Source organism: Gobio gobio (genome assembly GCF_949357685.1).
Source record: "Gobio gobio genome assembly, chromosome: 10".
NCBI classification, from domain to species: domain Eukaryota; kingdom Metazoa; phylum Chordata; class Actinopteri; order Cypriniformes; family Gobionidae; genus Gobio; species Gobio gobio.
In genome coordinates, this window is record NC_137116.1 from 8,093,363 (window position 1) to 8,106,775 (window position 13,413).

Sequence of the window (13,413 nt, forward strand, 5' to 3'; positions counted from 1 at the left end):
GTCACATCAGCGTGTCAAAATTAAAGTCCCCATGAAATCAAAATTGAAGTTTTTTGGCTTTTAGAATAAATATGTAAGTCTTACTGTTATCTATAAACTAGTGTGCTCCAGAGTCCAGAACAATGACAAAATTCGCATTTAGAAGATAAAAGCGTCAAAACTTACAGTCTCTCACTACCGTCGATGGATCGATGATTTTGATGACATCACTAGAATCTGAAGCCCCGCCCCCTACATTATAAACAGACGCTGAAGCTGCGTCTGAAATCGTCACTTGTTCACACATTTTCTATTTTCTGCATGTTGAATGGCACATATATAGTGCACACTATATAGGGGATAGGAGTCGTCCTGTATTTAAGACATCAATGAAGCATTCCGTATGAAAGCCATTTTTGAAGAACTCATTTTTGAAACACAAAATAGCCAATAAAGTCTCAAGCACCAAAAGCAATCCTCTAAGTTCTCTTTAGTTTATGCAGTTTTATTTATTCATAGGCCTACATGCTGCAACAACACTTAGTTCAAAATTTTAAGTGCCATTGTTTAAAAAAATTTAATAAAATAAAAACTTTTATTGGCTGAAATTTCAAAGACATTCAATTATTATGCTTTCAAATTTTATGCCATGTATCTCCCTGGAAAAAAAAAAAAAAAAACACTTTTCATTTTATCATTTTGATTAGAGGTTGATGATATTTAATATCCCTAGGTAAATAAATATTCAATCATTTGAGCATGGAGCCACATTATATCTATGGGACTGAATCATATAGGGCCTTTAAAATTAAGGTTACAAAAGAAAAGTTTATTAAGAATGAGAATATAGAAGGATATTGAGATATATTTAATACTTTTAGAGTTACATGCAGAATATTGATGGCACATTTAGACAGGAATGTTCAGTTGTGTTGATAAAAAAAAAAAAAAGAGATACATTTCTAGTTTCAATAGTTGTTCAGAAAATTTGTGACCATTGAAAATGTGTACCAATTTACTCATGGAGCCACATTGAGATCCATATCCAAAATTAAGAAAACAAAAGAAAAAAATGTTTTAAGAATTAGAATCTAAAAGGATATTAATGTATCTTCAAAATAAGTTACAGGCGTGCAAACTTTGATCAAAAAACACAAGAAGTGCTTTTTCCCATTTTTAATGGCATATATTGCAACAAAGATTGCTAAAGTCATCAGATTTACCTAATAGACCTGCCAATCTCTGTGTAAAAATAAAATAATGATACTGCCATCTTTTGAAGCCATTTTACCCCCTTGTGAAAATAGTCATTCTGACCCCCACTGCAAAATATTGAATTACTCAGTAAATATAAATCCATCACATTTAATATTTTATCTTTTTTTCTTCATTTATGTTTGTCTTTCTTCAGAAACAACCATTAACAAAGCCGGGAACGTTTCTGAAATTTGGTTGATTTTGACACGGAATGACCCAAATGTGTTTGTCTGAGAACCTTTTATACACTTAACTGCAGATACTGAATTGACATACACTGTTTGGTACAGTAGAAAACATTTGAGTGTCCCTTATTCTGTCCCCTATTTTCCTATAAAGAACCACGATTTATTTTCCAGAAGTTGGCTACCCTAATTCAGACAGTGCACTAAATAGGGGATAGGGAACGATTCAGACAGTGCACTTTATAGGGGATAGGGAACGAATCAGACAGTGCACTATATAGGGGATGGGGAACGATTCAGACAGTGCACTTTATAGGGGATAGGGAACGAATCAGACAGTGCACTATATAGGGGATGGGGAACGATTCAGACAGTGCACTTTATAGGGGATAGTGAATGGTCAGACAGTATGTGTATCTGTATGTGTCACATGATTCTGTATCATATTAAAGTATTACTGTACTAACTGTAGCTACTATACAAAAATGGGTAGTGCTGTGAAGTATATGTAAAGCAATTGTAGGCTACTGACCCAACAAAGCCCCTAGGCTACTTGTGTGAAAATATAGACATTGTAGTTACTGTATGTGTTTTTTCAGTAACACTATTCAATATTTTCTGTCAGAGACAGTTCTAGATTTTGATGCCGCCGAACTGCCATGTGAGTTCATCTACGACTACGTGGATGAGGCCGAAACCATAATGTTAGTTTCCACTGGGCAGCTCTGGTCCGAGATTGTGTTTAAGGTATGCTACAAGAAGTTTAGGTATTGAGGCTTTGTTCTAAGCATTCGGTTTTAGTGTGTAAGCAATGGGCAAAAATGTATTATGGACTTGTTGTTGGCCACTAGAGGTCATCATTATTTCATTTTCAGTTTTCCCGCCATTGTTTTCACCCGTGCTTTGTTTCCTGTGAGGAGGATATTTCAGTTGCTCTGTTCCAGTTCTTTGCTTAGAGTTTAATGTGAGTCTCTAGTGGATTATTTGCCCTGTTTGGACTCAGAGTATAGCCTGTGATTAAGTTAAGAACGGGCCAAGTGTTCTTTATTTATACAGTGCTTTATATAAAACAGATTCACATGAACAGGAAAATAACAGAATTAGTGATGCAAACTTCATCAAATATGAGACAAATTCAAATTCTGCTGTAAAGCAGTTCTAAAAAGATTCAGTTCAATATCTGTGTAAAATTAATCAATTATGAAAAACATCCGTGCACTATTGCTAGCTTATAGCTGCTTTTTGTCATGGTACCAAATGTAGTTATTTAAATCTACTAAACACATTTTTACTTGCATTTTCTCAATTCATAACGTAGATTTCATTGATTTCACAGCTTTAAAGTGTGCATGTACAAAATTACATAGTACATCATAGCTTAAGTTTTCAGACTGTCTGTGCAAAATATCCTCTACGTGAAAACAGAAGAGCAGCAATTAACTTGATTCTGGTGCCAGATCTAGAACTCAAAAATTAAATCTCAGTGCGGAACTTGACAGTGGTTTTCTTCATCTTCTGTTTGTAGACCTCATCAAACTCTTCATTTTGTGCCACTGTGAAGTGACGTTTCCAGTCTCCGACTTTACCTTTTGGAACACAAATAACAAGAAGATAAAAGCAAGTGAAAGGGCATAACTCAGAAGGACATAATCAGATGATTCAGCGGTTTATGAACCTTTCCGCATGAAGGGGGAGATCTTGAAGTCCATGAAAGGGATTGTGGCGTGATTGGTCATGTTGTTCTGTTTCATGGCATCAAACTGAACCCCTTTTGTTATTTTCTCCCTTGCTTCGACTGAGGTGGACAAACCCAAGAAGGAGCACAAACGCTCCACCTCACGTCCAGTGTCCTGGAAAAGACCAGGAAAATACACACTTTAGACACATTTTTACACTTGATAAAATTGTCACTTAGTGAATTTAACTTACTTCAACCAAATCCTCATAGAACAAATACAGTAGGTTAGAATACGTTTGTTTCTTCTCCCACCATCCACTGACATGGTCGTACCAAGGACCAAACACATCTGGCGGGAAATCGCTGATGTTAAAACAAAACCTTCATGACAATGTTCTTGATTGATAATGTAGGGGTTGTAATAGAGAAATTAAATATATTTAAATTCTCAATGTTATATTTATATTTAGATTGCACCAAAGCTGTGATTGATCAATGTACTTACTTTTCCCTTTCATGAATTTCTCTAAGAAGCTGTTCCAGTCTCCCGGTTCAGGCTGTACCATGTTCATTCGATCAAAATGAAAATAGGAAACTGCATTGTCTTTTGCATTACGTGCTACATACACAATCTGGAATAAGTGAAAGAAAAAAAATATGATAACATAATACAGGACTTGCTTTGTTATATTATTGTATTATGCAATATTGTTCTGAGAGTTACAATTTCATTACTTATATTTCAGAACTACTTCACTTTTATTAAAGCTGCACTGTGCAATTTCTGTTCCACTAGTGGGACCAACGTTAAATCCATGCATAGTGACTATTTCCAAACAGGTTTCACAAACATGTGCCAGTTGTCAATTTGTCTTTAGAGTATGTGGTATTTAAAGTGGCCAATTGGTTAAGGCTATGAGGACACTCAACAAAACAGAGCAATATTTTAAATCCCCCTACAGAGAAACATTTACACTTTTCAGAGATCTCAAGTTTCAGATTAGTTGCTTGTCTTTGAACATTGATCTGGGACATGATAAAATAATTTAACATCCGTTCAAGTTGCTTGGAAATATTAGGAATTATTAGGAACCTCAAGACGCAAGCAAGGCTCTCGTTGATCACATTTATTGAAAAGGCAGCTCATCTTTTAAATATAAATGAGAAAACTATGAAAATCAATATCCAAATAGAATGTCAGACTTTGGCAGATGCGATTACATTTATCATCCAGTCATAAGAACCTGCAGTACTTTACCCTTGAGTTCTGCTCCCAGAAGGACTTGGGTACAAACTGAACAGGTAAGTGAGTTTTGATGAGACGAGGAGAGGTGGGCAGATTATCAGCCATTTCTGTCCCTGTAACTGTAAATTACAATGTTGTTTAAAGTGTCATTATTATTGTGGTTGAGCCAAAACCCATTTGAGACCTTGGCAAAATTTAGAATTTACATTCCAGCAATGTAGGAATAGATGAATAGGTGAAATGTTTAAAGAATTTGGGTTATACTTTATTTTACAATTTATTGAATGGATGTACACTCTCAGTCAGCCTGTTCTCAGCAACAATTAACCTCTTTGTCAAGTCAGCTGAGAAGTTACAGTGGGGTGTAGTATTGTCAACAGGTGCCCATCAGAGCATTCATGGATGACTTGACTATCACAGTAATGCCCTGTTTCCACCGAAATTACCCGGAACAATTTGAACCAGGAACTTTTTTTACTGGAACTTTTTTTCCCCCAGACCTTCTACTGTCTGCATTTCCACTGTGGTCTAAAGTACCGTAAAGATTAGGCAAATTAGTCCAGAGACGCGGGACTGCGCGCGGCTGCTCCTCCCAGTCAGCGACGGACAGTAATCATCTTTTGTGCGATACTGTCTGCAACAATAACAAGTGGAGGAGATGCAAGCAGCGCTGCTTTTGCTAGTTATGTATTGGTTTACTAAAGAGGTAATTAACAAAACTGCGGAAATGAGACAAGCACTGATACTAAAGCGTATTCTGAAAGCTCGTAAAGCTAGATTTAAAATAAGAAAACGTATGTTATTATCAGCTATTATGGACATTTACCGTGCGATTGCTGAGACAACGCGCGCCATCGGACAGAAAGAGCAAGACTGATATTTACCGAACGCAGAACGAACCTCGCAAGACTTTTAAAAATGCCAGTTGAAATAAAATGCTGCATGAGCTCAACCAATCAGCATGTTCAGCACCCAAGTCCCACTCCCGAAAGTTTCGGAACTTTGAAAGAGTGCTACCTCGCAAGCAGGGCCGTTTGGAGGGGGAAATATTTACCCGGAACTTAATTTAGACCCTGGTTCCTGGGGAAAGTTCCTGCGGTGGAAACGAGGCTTAAGATTAGTGCATGAAGCGAGATGGACGTTGGGGGACTTGGTTGAGCTTGCCGATTGGGCAAGGATGGAGTTCAAACCAGGACACCATTCCAACTGTCCAAGAAAAGCCAGTGAAGAGCTTGGGGAAGTGGTATAGGGAAGATCTCAATGATAAGCAGAGTTTGACGGAAATGTTCAAGTAAGTTGAAACTTGGATGACATCCCTCGAGAAGAGCGGTTTACCGGGCAAGTATAAGGCCTGAGGATACCAGCACGGAGTCCTACCCAGATTGCTCCGGCCACTGCTCATTTATGAGGTACCCATCTCTATGGTGGAAAGGCTGGAACAACTATTTAAGGAGATAGTTGGGCATTCCGAAAAGCTGCTCCATAGGCCTGTATAGCACAGGCAACAAGCTGCAGCTGCCTGTATATCAGTGGTGGAGGAGTACAAGGTAACAAAAACATGGCAGGCAATGATGCTGCGAGACAGTAAAGATCCAAGAGTACGTCAGGCAGACATTGAGGCAGGGAGAGGAGCATCTGCTTCATGCTAACATCGTCAGATCAGTGGCACAGGGAAGGCAAGGGCTAGGGTGCAGAGGGAGGTCCATAAGGCAGAGGAGGAAAGTTGGCATGTTAAGTCTGCAGAGATGAATAAGCATGGCAGTTGGATGAGGGGGGAGAGTGTGCGGGAGAGGGTTATAACATCTGGAGCATGGAAGAGCACAGGATTAAGTTTTTGCTGTGTTTTGGTATGACATCCTAACTACTTCATCAAACCTACATACATGGGGGGGGGGGGGCAGAAAGCCCCAATTGCATGCTCTGTGGAAGGCCAGTTAACCGTGAGCATGTCCTTTCCATGTGCAGAACAAGTTTGGTGGCGGCATGACCAAATTTTGACTAAGCTGGTTGCTGGGGTGGAGCAGGTAAGAAAGAAACCAAGACAACTTGTTAAGGAGCCTTGTTTCATTCAGTTTCTTGGGTCTGGGGAGAGCGTGGCAACTGAGAGGAGGAGTAAAGGATTCTTGGCCATGGCTGGGAGATGCGGGCAGACCTTAAGAAGCAGCTCAAATTCCTAGAGGAAATAATCCACACTAGCCTCAGACCTGACATTGTGTTCTGGTCCCTTGGGACTGACGGCCAGGCCAGGAAGTGGCTGGTTGCAAACATCACCAAACAGGCAGAGCTAACATCCTGGTGGATATTAATACAACGAAATGAGCGGTGGCAGAACATGGGGAACATGGGGAAGTCCAAGAACATCTTGAGTTTGGAGGTGGAGAGCGAGTGTGGAACTTGGACGCTGGTCCCCGATGTCATGGGCTTAAAATTGACAAAACATTAAGGAAGGGAGGTGTCCATTGGATAACCAGCAGAAGCCCTAAACTCAACCAAGTTGGAGGAAGGTGTCTTGATAGAGGAAGAGGGAATAACGATGTCACTGGTTCACAGATAGTGCAGGGTACATGTAAAAGTGAGTCGTTGCGACAAACCCTATTGTATTTTGCATATCCGATGGTCCCCTTTAGACATTCTACTAACTATATTTAACTTTGCAAAGTCAACTAACTCCCATTAGAGTATTAGTAGACTGTAGTAGGTTGTTAGGCTTCAGGTTAGTAGACAGTAGACATGTTGACATGTAGTTGCAAAGTTACTTCTAGTCAATAGAATGTCAGCTGGGAAGCATCAAAATAAAGTGTTAGCAGATATTAAGCAGACAGTCTGATACTCTAATGACTGCTAGTCAACATGTAGTTGCAAAGTTACTTATAGTTAGCAGAATGTCTAAAGCAAACTATCAAATTAAAGTGTTACCAGAATTTGTAATGATATGAGGATGATAAGGAGAGTTTGTCAAGCTGGAATTTTTTTTAATCTAATTCAAAGGTCAAAGCCCATGGATCAGGCAATTCCAATAAAATAAACACTATCAAGGAACAAGGACAATGGCGAAGATCTAATTTGGGGGCCAAAAGGCAAGGTATTGATAGGGTCAGTGAAAGTCACTACGCAACTGTTATAGCCTTTAAAGGTTAGTTCACCCCTAAAATGAAAATTCGTTCATCGAATTTCGTTTTCGAATTTCGAAATTTGTTTTAAGTGCCTTTCATGGATATTGGAAGTGTCAATGTACTGAATGCCAATGGAGGCCTGTCTGAAGCCTTTCTCAGCCATCAGCTTTCAACTAAAATATCTTCATTTGTGTTCCGAATATGAACGGAGGTCTTACGGGTGTCCAACGACATGAGGGGGAATAATTAATGACAGAATTTTCATTTTTGGGTGAACTAACCCTTTAACTAGTTGATTTTGACCAAGGGAGTGACTGTTTTCAACAATTTCATTGTTTAAAATGTAGTTAAATGTAGCAATAAAAGGACTGACTTTACTGAATTGTAAGTCTCTGACCTGTTGAAAACTCTTGAAAGCATGACTCCAGGAATGGGATTCTCGTATAGATAGGCTGGGAAGTCTGAAGCTGGAGATCATCATTACCAAAATATAGAAGGTCCAGTATATAAGAAACCCATGTGGTACCTAGCAAAAAAAAAGGTCAATTTAAAAAGACAATACATGGTCCTGTTCCCTTTCGAAAGGGAACTCTCGCTGCGTCAGCTGACGCTACGGGGGAGTGCCTCCAGCATGACAGGTGTCTGAAGCTACTATCGAATCACGTCAATCCTATTGACCGGCGACAGCCCATGACGTCATCAATATGCAACCCGGAAGTATATAAGGGCGCCGTGCCAACACATACACATCTTTTTCGTCTTCAGGGACTGTCTGTCGAAGCGTAATTCTGCGGATACTGGTAATAAAGATCAAACTAAACTTGAGTATGAAACGCACAGAGAAGAGGCAGAGCTTCAGAAAGTGTGCCGACCCGTGTCAGAGGTTTCTGACACCGGAAGACACACAAACTCTGTGCGTTTTCTGCCTGGGAGAGGAGCATGCACAGGCAGTTCTTGAGGGTTCTGCTTGTGCAAACTGTGAGAGTTTTCCGCTGAGAACTCTCCGCTCTCGTTTGGCCCTCTTCTCGAGGGAAGGGGGCGCTTCATCTGGCACCACCGATGTGAGTCCCGCTCGCGCTGAGGCGGAGCGGCGACGCACATCGTGGGGCTCCCAGATGGAGCTCGCCGATCGTCTGGAGGGAGGCGTTGTTCTCTCAGACGATATAGCGGCTGACGAGGGTGAGCTGCAGGTCGACGTGGAGAATGGGAGTTCCCCACGTAGCTCTGCAGCGAGCGCTCTTTTGGACGGGCAGGAGATGGCTGAGGAGGGTGGTAACAGTGACCAGGATCAGCCTGGACCCTCTCAGCCACCCTGTCCCGCGTACGCTGAGTTGCTGAGTTGCTGGATGCTGTGGAGCGCTAGGGAGAGGGGAGAGGGGAGAGGGGAGAGGTCGCGCGTGGCAGACTCTACGATCGATTTCTCCCCGGTCACAGGCCAGCCCCTCAGACGAGCCTTCCATTCCTCCCGGACCTTCATGATGAGGTCCGGGCAGCATGGAAGAACCCGTACTCCGCCTGCATCCACCGACAGCAGCAAGCCAGTTTCGCTGATGTTGGGGGGATGGGTGAGCACGTGTGTGTGTCGATGCCCCCCGTGGACGAGACGTTCGCGAACTATCTCGTCTCAGGGCGTACATCGACACTGAGAGCTCCGACTCTGCCATCCAGACCGCTGAAGGCGACTTCGCGGTTGAATGGCAGAGCATACGTGGCAGCAGGTCAGGCTGGTGCACACAATGGCTGTGTTGCAGGCGTACCAGGCAGACCTGCTGAGAGACCTCGACCAGGGGGCGGGGCTGTCCCCTGAGGTGGTGGCTGAGTTGCGCCGCACCACAGACCTGGCTCTCCGGGCCACTAAACAATTTGCTGCCGCGATCGGGCGATCGATGGCGGCGATGGTGGCCACGGAGAGGCATCTGTGGCTGAGCTTGGCAGACATCTGGGAGAAAGAGAAGAGCTTTCTCCTCGATTCACCAGTTTAGCCCACTGAACTTTTCGGCACCTCCGTGGAGGTGGTGGTTGGAAAGTTCAGGGAGGCGAAGGCGTGCTCAGCCGCGTTCAAGACCTGTATACCACTGAGGTCTGCGTCCACACCCAGGCAGGCGGGACCTGGTCCATCGCGGCTTGAGGGCCTTAGGATGGACCAGAGAGTGAGCGTCTCCTCTCGTGCCCCTCCTAGGACGCAGAGGAGACGACAGTCCCGCAGGAAAAGGGATCTAAGGGGGGTGATCCAGGACAAACGCGCCCGGCGTTGGTGATGGGTCACCTCCTTTGAGGGGATTTCAATCCTACACTCTCCCTTTTCCTTTTTAATGCCTTTTTAATGCACTTTTTAACATCATTTTATGTCTTTTAATTCCCAGGCGCTTCTTACATCAGGCCTGAGGCGGGCCTATGATGATTAGAACTTTGTTCTGACGGCCCGCTTTAGCTTGGTTAGTGAGAGCGCCGCTTTCAGGCATGCAAGGGCAGTAGAACATCGTGGTGATAGCTGCTTGGTGAGTCTTCGCTCTACGTGCCGCAGGTGAGAGTGGTCATTTTTGTGTGAAACACTAAAAAAAAAAAATTCTTACAGACCTCCATTCCCTGTTGGAGTATGGGGTTTTTTGAGACGGAGCTAACTGGAGTTTTCCCCTGTAGGTGGCTTATGACAGTACCAGGTGGTAGGCTGTGGAGGTGAGTGTGTGTTGGCTTTCCCTTGGCGGTCAAGATATCGCGAGGCAGGCCACCGCTCATGGTATCATATGTATGTAATTAGGGCCTCCTCTCATGGTGAGAGTGGTGTTTAGGCCGCCGCTCTTTTCTTTGAAATGTTTGTGGAGTACTAAGCGGTAGGACGCCCTTCTGGGAGAATGGAGTGTTTTCTACCGCCTAGGGTTTTTTACTATGCGTCTTCGGTTTCCCTAAGCCAGCGCAGGTTAGAGTAGTTTGTCTCTTTTAGAGTGTGTTTACTAGAGACTGACGCTGGAGCTTCAGTTGGGCATGTGGCCTAGGCTATGTGGATGAGGGAGGTGCGTTGCTGAGGCACTGTCACCTCTGGCTGTTTACTATGTGATTCTGAGCCCTTTGTTCCATCCCTGTGTATGTCAGCCTCCTCTCACTTGAGAGTCGTTTGGTCAGAGCAGCAGTTTTTTATTAAATGACTGGCAGATTCATTGGCTATTGTAGACTCGTTACAGCTTGTAGGCTTTACAAGCCTCCCTGAGGACGGGTCCCCATAGCAGTGCAATGGGTAGTTATTAGTCAGCCAGTGGTCTAACTGTCATGGGTTCATAGCAGTCAGTTGTAAACTTGCTACCAGGTGGTAGGCCTCACCAGGCCTCCTTGGAGGCGAGTTCCTGAGTGGGATACTCGGCGAGCTAGCATGGCTTGCTATCAGGTAGTAGGCTTCATCAGGCCTCCTTGAGGGCGAGGGCCGATGTGTGACATCGGTATGGCTAGCCTGACTGGCTATCAGATGGTAGGCCTCATCAGGCCTCCGTGAAGACGAGCCTCCGGGGTCTTCTTTGTTACTCTCACATTTTGTATGTTTGTTATCAGTTGGCAGGCTTCTCTAGGGCTCGCTGGAGGAGTGCTCTGAGTCTCGGTCACTTGACGGTTAGCATGTTAAAGTAAGTGCTGGCAGGTGGTAGGCCTCACCAGGCCTCCCTAGTAGGCTTGCTATCAGATAGAAGGCCTCATCAGGCTTCTTTTTGAAGGTGAGCTCCCGGGGTAGGATACTCAGGAAGCTAGCATGACTTGCTATTAGGGTAGGCCTCACCAGGCCTCCTGGAGGGCAAGTATCAATGCAGGGCATCGGAATAACTAGCCCGGCTGGCTATCAGGTTATAGGCCACAGTAAGCCTCCCTGAGGGTCGGCTGTCAGGTGGAAGGCCTCAGCCAGGCCTCCTTGGAGGTGAGTACCGATGTGTGGCATCGGGTGTATTTTAGCTTGGCAGGCTATCAGGTGGTAGGCCTCATCAGGCCTCCCTGAAGGCAGGTACCGATGTTTGGCAGTCCCTTCAGACGAGAAGATGTGTATGTGTTGGCACGGCGCCCTTACATACTTCCGGGTCGCATATTGATGACGTCATGGGCTGTCGCCGGTTAATAGGATTGACGTGATTCGATAGTAGCTTCAGACACCTGTCACGCTGGAGGCGTTCCCCCGTAGCGTCAGCTGACGCAGCTTTTCGTTCCCTGTTCTCAGGGAACAGAGGTTACATACGTAACCTGAGACGTTTCATAGTGTTATCTAATGGTTAACTTAACAGTAAGCAATTAAGAGTCAAGTCAGCATGCTGGCCAAATTAAATTAAACAAAAACATTCATGCAGAAGTCTCACCTGCTTTGGGATAAGTGGCGATAAGAATGTCATCAGGTCTTGCTTGAAAGTTTTTCACCTTTTCCCAGTTGTCAGTGAAAAAGTGAGTCATAGAAACACCCTCAAAATCAAACAACTCTGGCCGACTATGTAGTTTCAGCTGCAGTGAAGAAAAGTTTCAGTTTAATGCTGAAGTTTCACTGCACTGAACAATCATAAGAGATTCATCACCAGCAATAAACAAACAATGCCAAATCCTGTTAACAGCAAGATTTCATATACATTTGCATTACCAGTGCTAACATTATTAAACTATGTATTATTTTTCTTTTCAACTACTGTATATACTTTTAGAAATAAAAAAATTATATTTAATGCAATACATATAATGTTGAATATTAGTAAGTCATGATAATTGGAGAAACTTGGAAATACTTGTGTTTGGTCTATACTGTATGTTACAGCGCACCTGCAAAAGTCCTCACAATTGTTCTTTAAAAATTACAATATGCTAATGTTTATTCATTCAAATTTATAACTGTTCACATCTATAATACCTAACTAATATTAAACAGATATATTCATTTCTTATATTATAATAAAACTTGTATGTTAAACGTACGTTTTATGTTCTTATCATAAAAGAGAATTATTAACTCACTGAAGCCATGTCAGGGAATTCCATTATAGAGGAAAAGGTGTTTTAATTTTCTTAAATCTTAATCCTGTCTTCTCTTCCACTCTCCTCTTTCTGGCCGCTCTCTTGTGTTCCTCAAAATGCAAAGAACTTCGACTCAATGCAATTCAGCCCTGTCATTGCTATTCTGCTCACCTTTTTCTCTGTGCTTTGCACTCAGCCTTAAAACAACATGTTACGCAATTCAACCGCCCTCCCAACAGAAAAGTTCCTGAGAAAAAAACCCCTAGTAATATTATATTACATGTGTCTTCTTTAGCATTCCAGAAGAGATCTCAACATTGCCCCGAACTCTGTTTGGTCATTTTGTTTAGTATTTTTAAATGGTCTTAGAAGTTACATTTTCTGTTGATTTTTATGTGTGAAACTTGATAAAACTGGATTGGTTTGTCAGCATGCACTTTGCCTTCAGGAAAAACTTATTGTATGCTGTGGTATAACTGTGATAGGGGTGTCTAATCCTGCTCCTGGTGGGTCAATGTCCAGAGTTTAGCTACGACCTGCTTAAACACACTTGCATGAAAGTTTCTAGTTATCTTAACACTGATTAGCTTGTTCGGATGTGTTTAATTAGGATTAGATAACCTCTTCAGGTGTGTTCACACCCGTCATAATTAACGTAAATACTAGACTTATACAAAACATTCAAGATCCTCGTAGAACTCGTAAAGCTCCAATTTGTACGACCTGATCGCTGCAGATTCGTTTTGAAATTTATATTGTTGCCATAGAAATGCATAATTCAGAGTTCAAGGATGTGAGTACTGAGTATGTGTTTAGGACGTCTTATGCCGAGTTCAGACTGCACGATTTTCAAACTCGTCGGATCACTGCTCTTTTCACACTGCATGACTATCTGGGCCAGCATTCAGTCGCTGCTGTTTTAACATTACACGATGGATCAGCGATAGGAGGTTTCACACTTCATGACTGTACAAGAAGAAGAGTCGCCGA

General features: G+C 42.8%; 1 protein-coding gene across 2 annotated transcripts; it reads right to left on the reverse strand.

Moving 5' to 3' along the window:
* Positions 1-2,440: 2,440 nt before the first annotated feature.
* sult1st4 (sulfotransferase family 1, cytosolic sulfotransferase 4) lies at positions 2,441-12,638 on the reverse strand. 2 transcript variants are annotated; one of them, XM_079826371.1, is made up of 8 exons: positions 12,424-12,638; positions 11,784-11,922; positions 7,856-7,984; positions 4,358-4,464; positions 3,605-3,731; positions 3,351-3,448; positions 3,097-3,271; positions 2,441-3,007 (listed from the first exon to the last, which is right to left on the reverse strand). In XM_079826371.1, exons 1-8 carry the CDS (start codon positions 12,445-12,447, stop codon positions 2,895-2,897), a joined length of 912 nt encoding a protein of 303 aa, XP_079682497.1. In that variant the 5' UTR covers positions 12,448-12,638; the 3' UTR covers positions 2,441-2,894. The 2 variants fall into 2 exon arrangements, with proteins under 2 accessions (XP_079682497.1, XP_079682498.1); XM_079826372.1 differs by having other exon boundaries at positions 4,358-4,458; positions 12,424-12,601.
* Between the last annotated feature and the right edge of the window lie 775 nt (positions 12,639-13,413).

Bases quoted from the DNA above. Each gene is read 5' to 3' on its own strand.
- sult1st4 (XM_079826371.1), bottom strand. From the start codon at position 12,447: ATGGAATTCCCTGACATGGCTTCA. The intron at 11,923-12,423 runs GTGAGTTAATAA...TCTTCACTGCAG, and splicing joins AATTCCCTGACATGGCTTCA to CTGAAACTACATAGTCGGCC. The intron at 4,465-7,855 runs GTCAGAGACTTA...TGTAATTTACAG, and splicing joins CTTTCAAGAGTTTTCAACAG to TTACAGGGACAGAAATGGCT.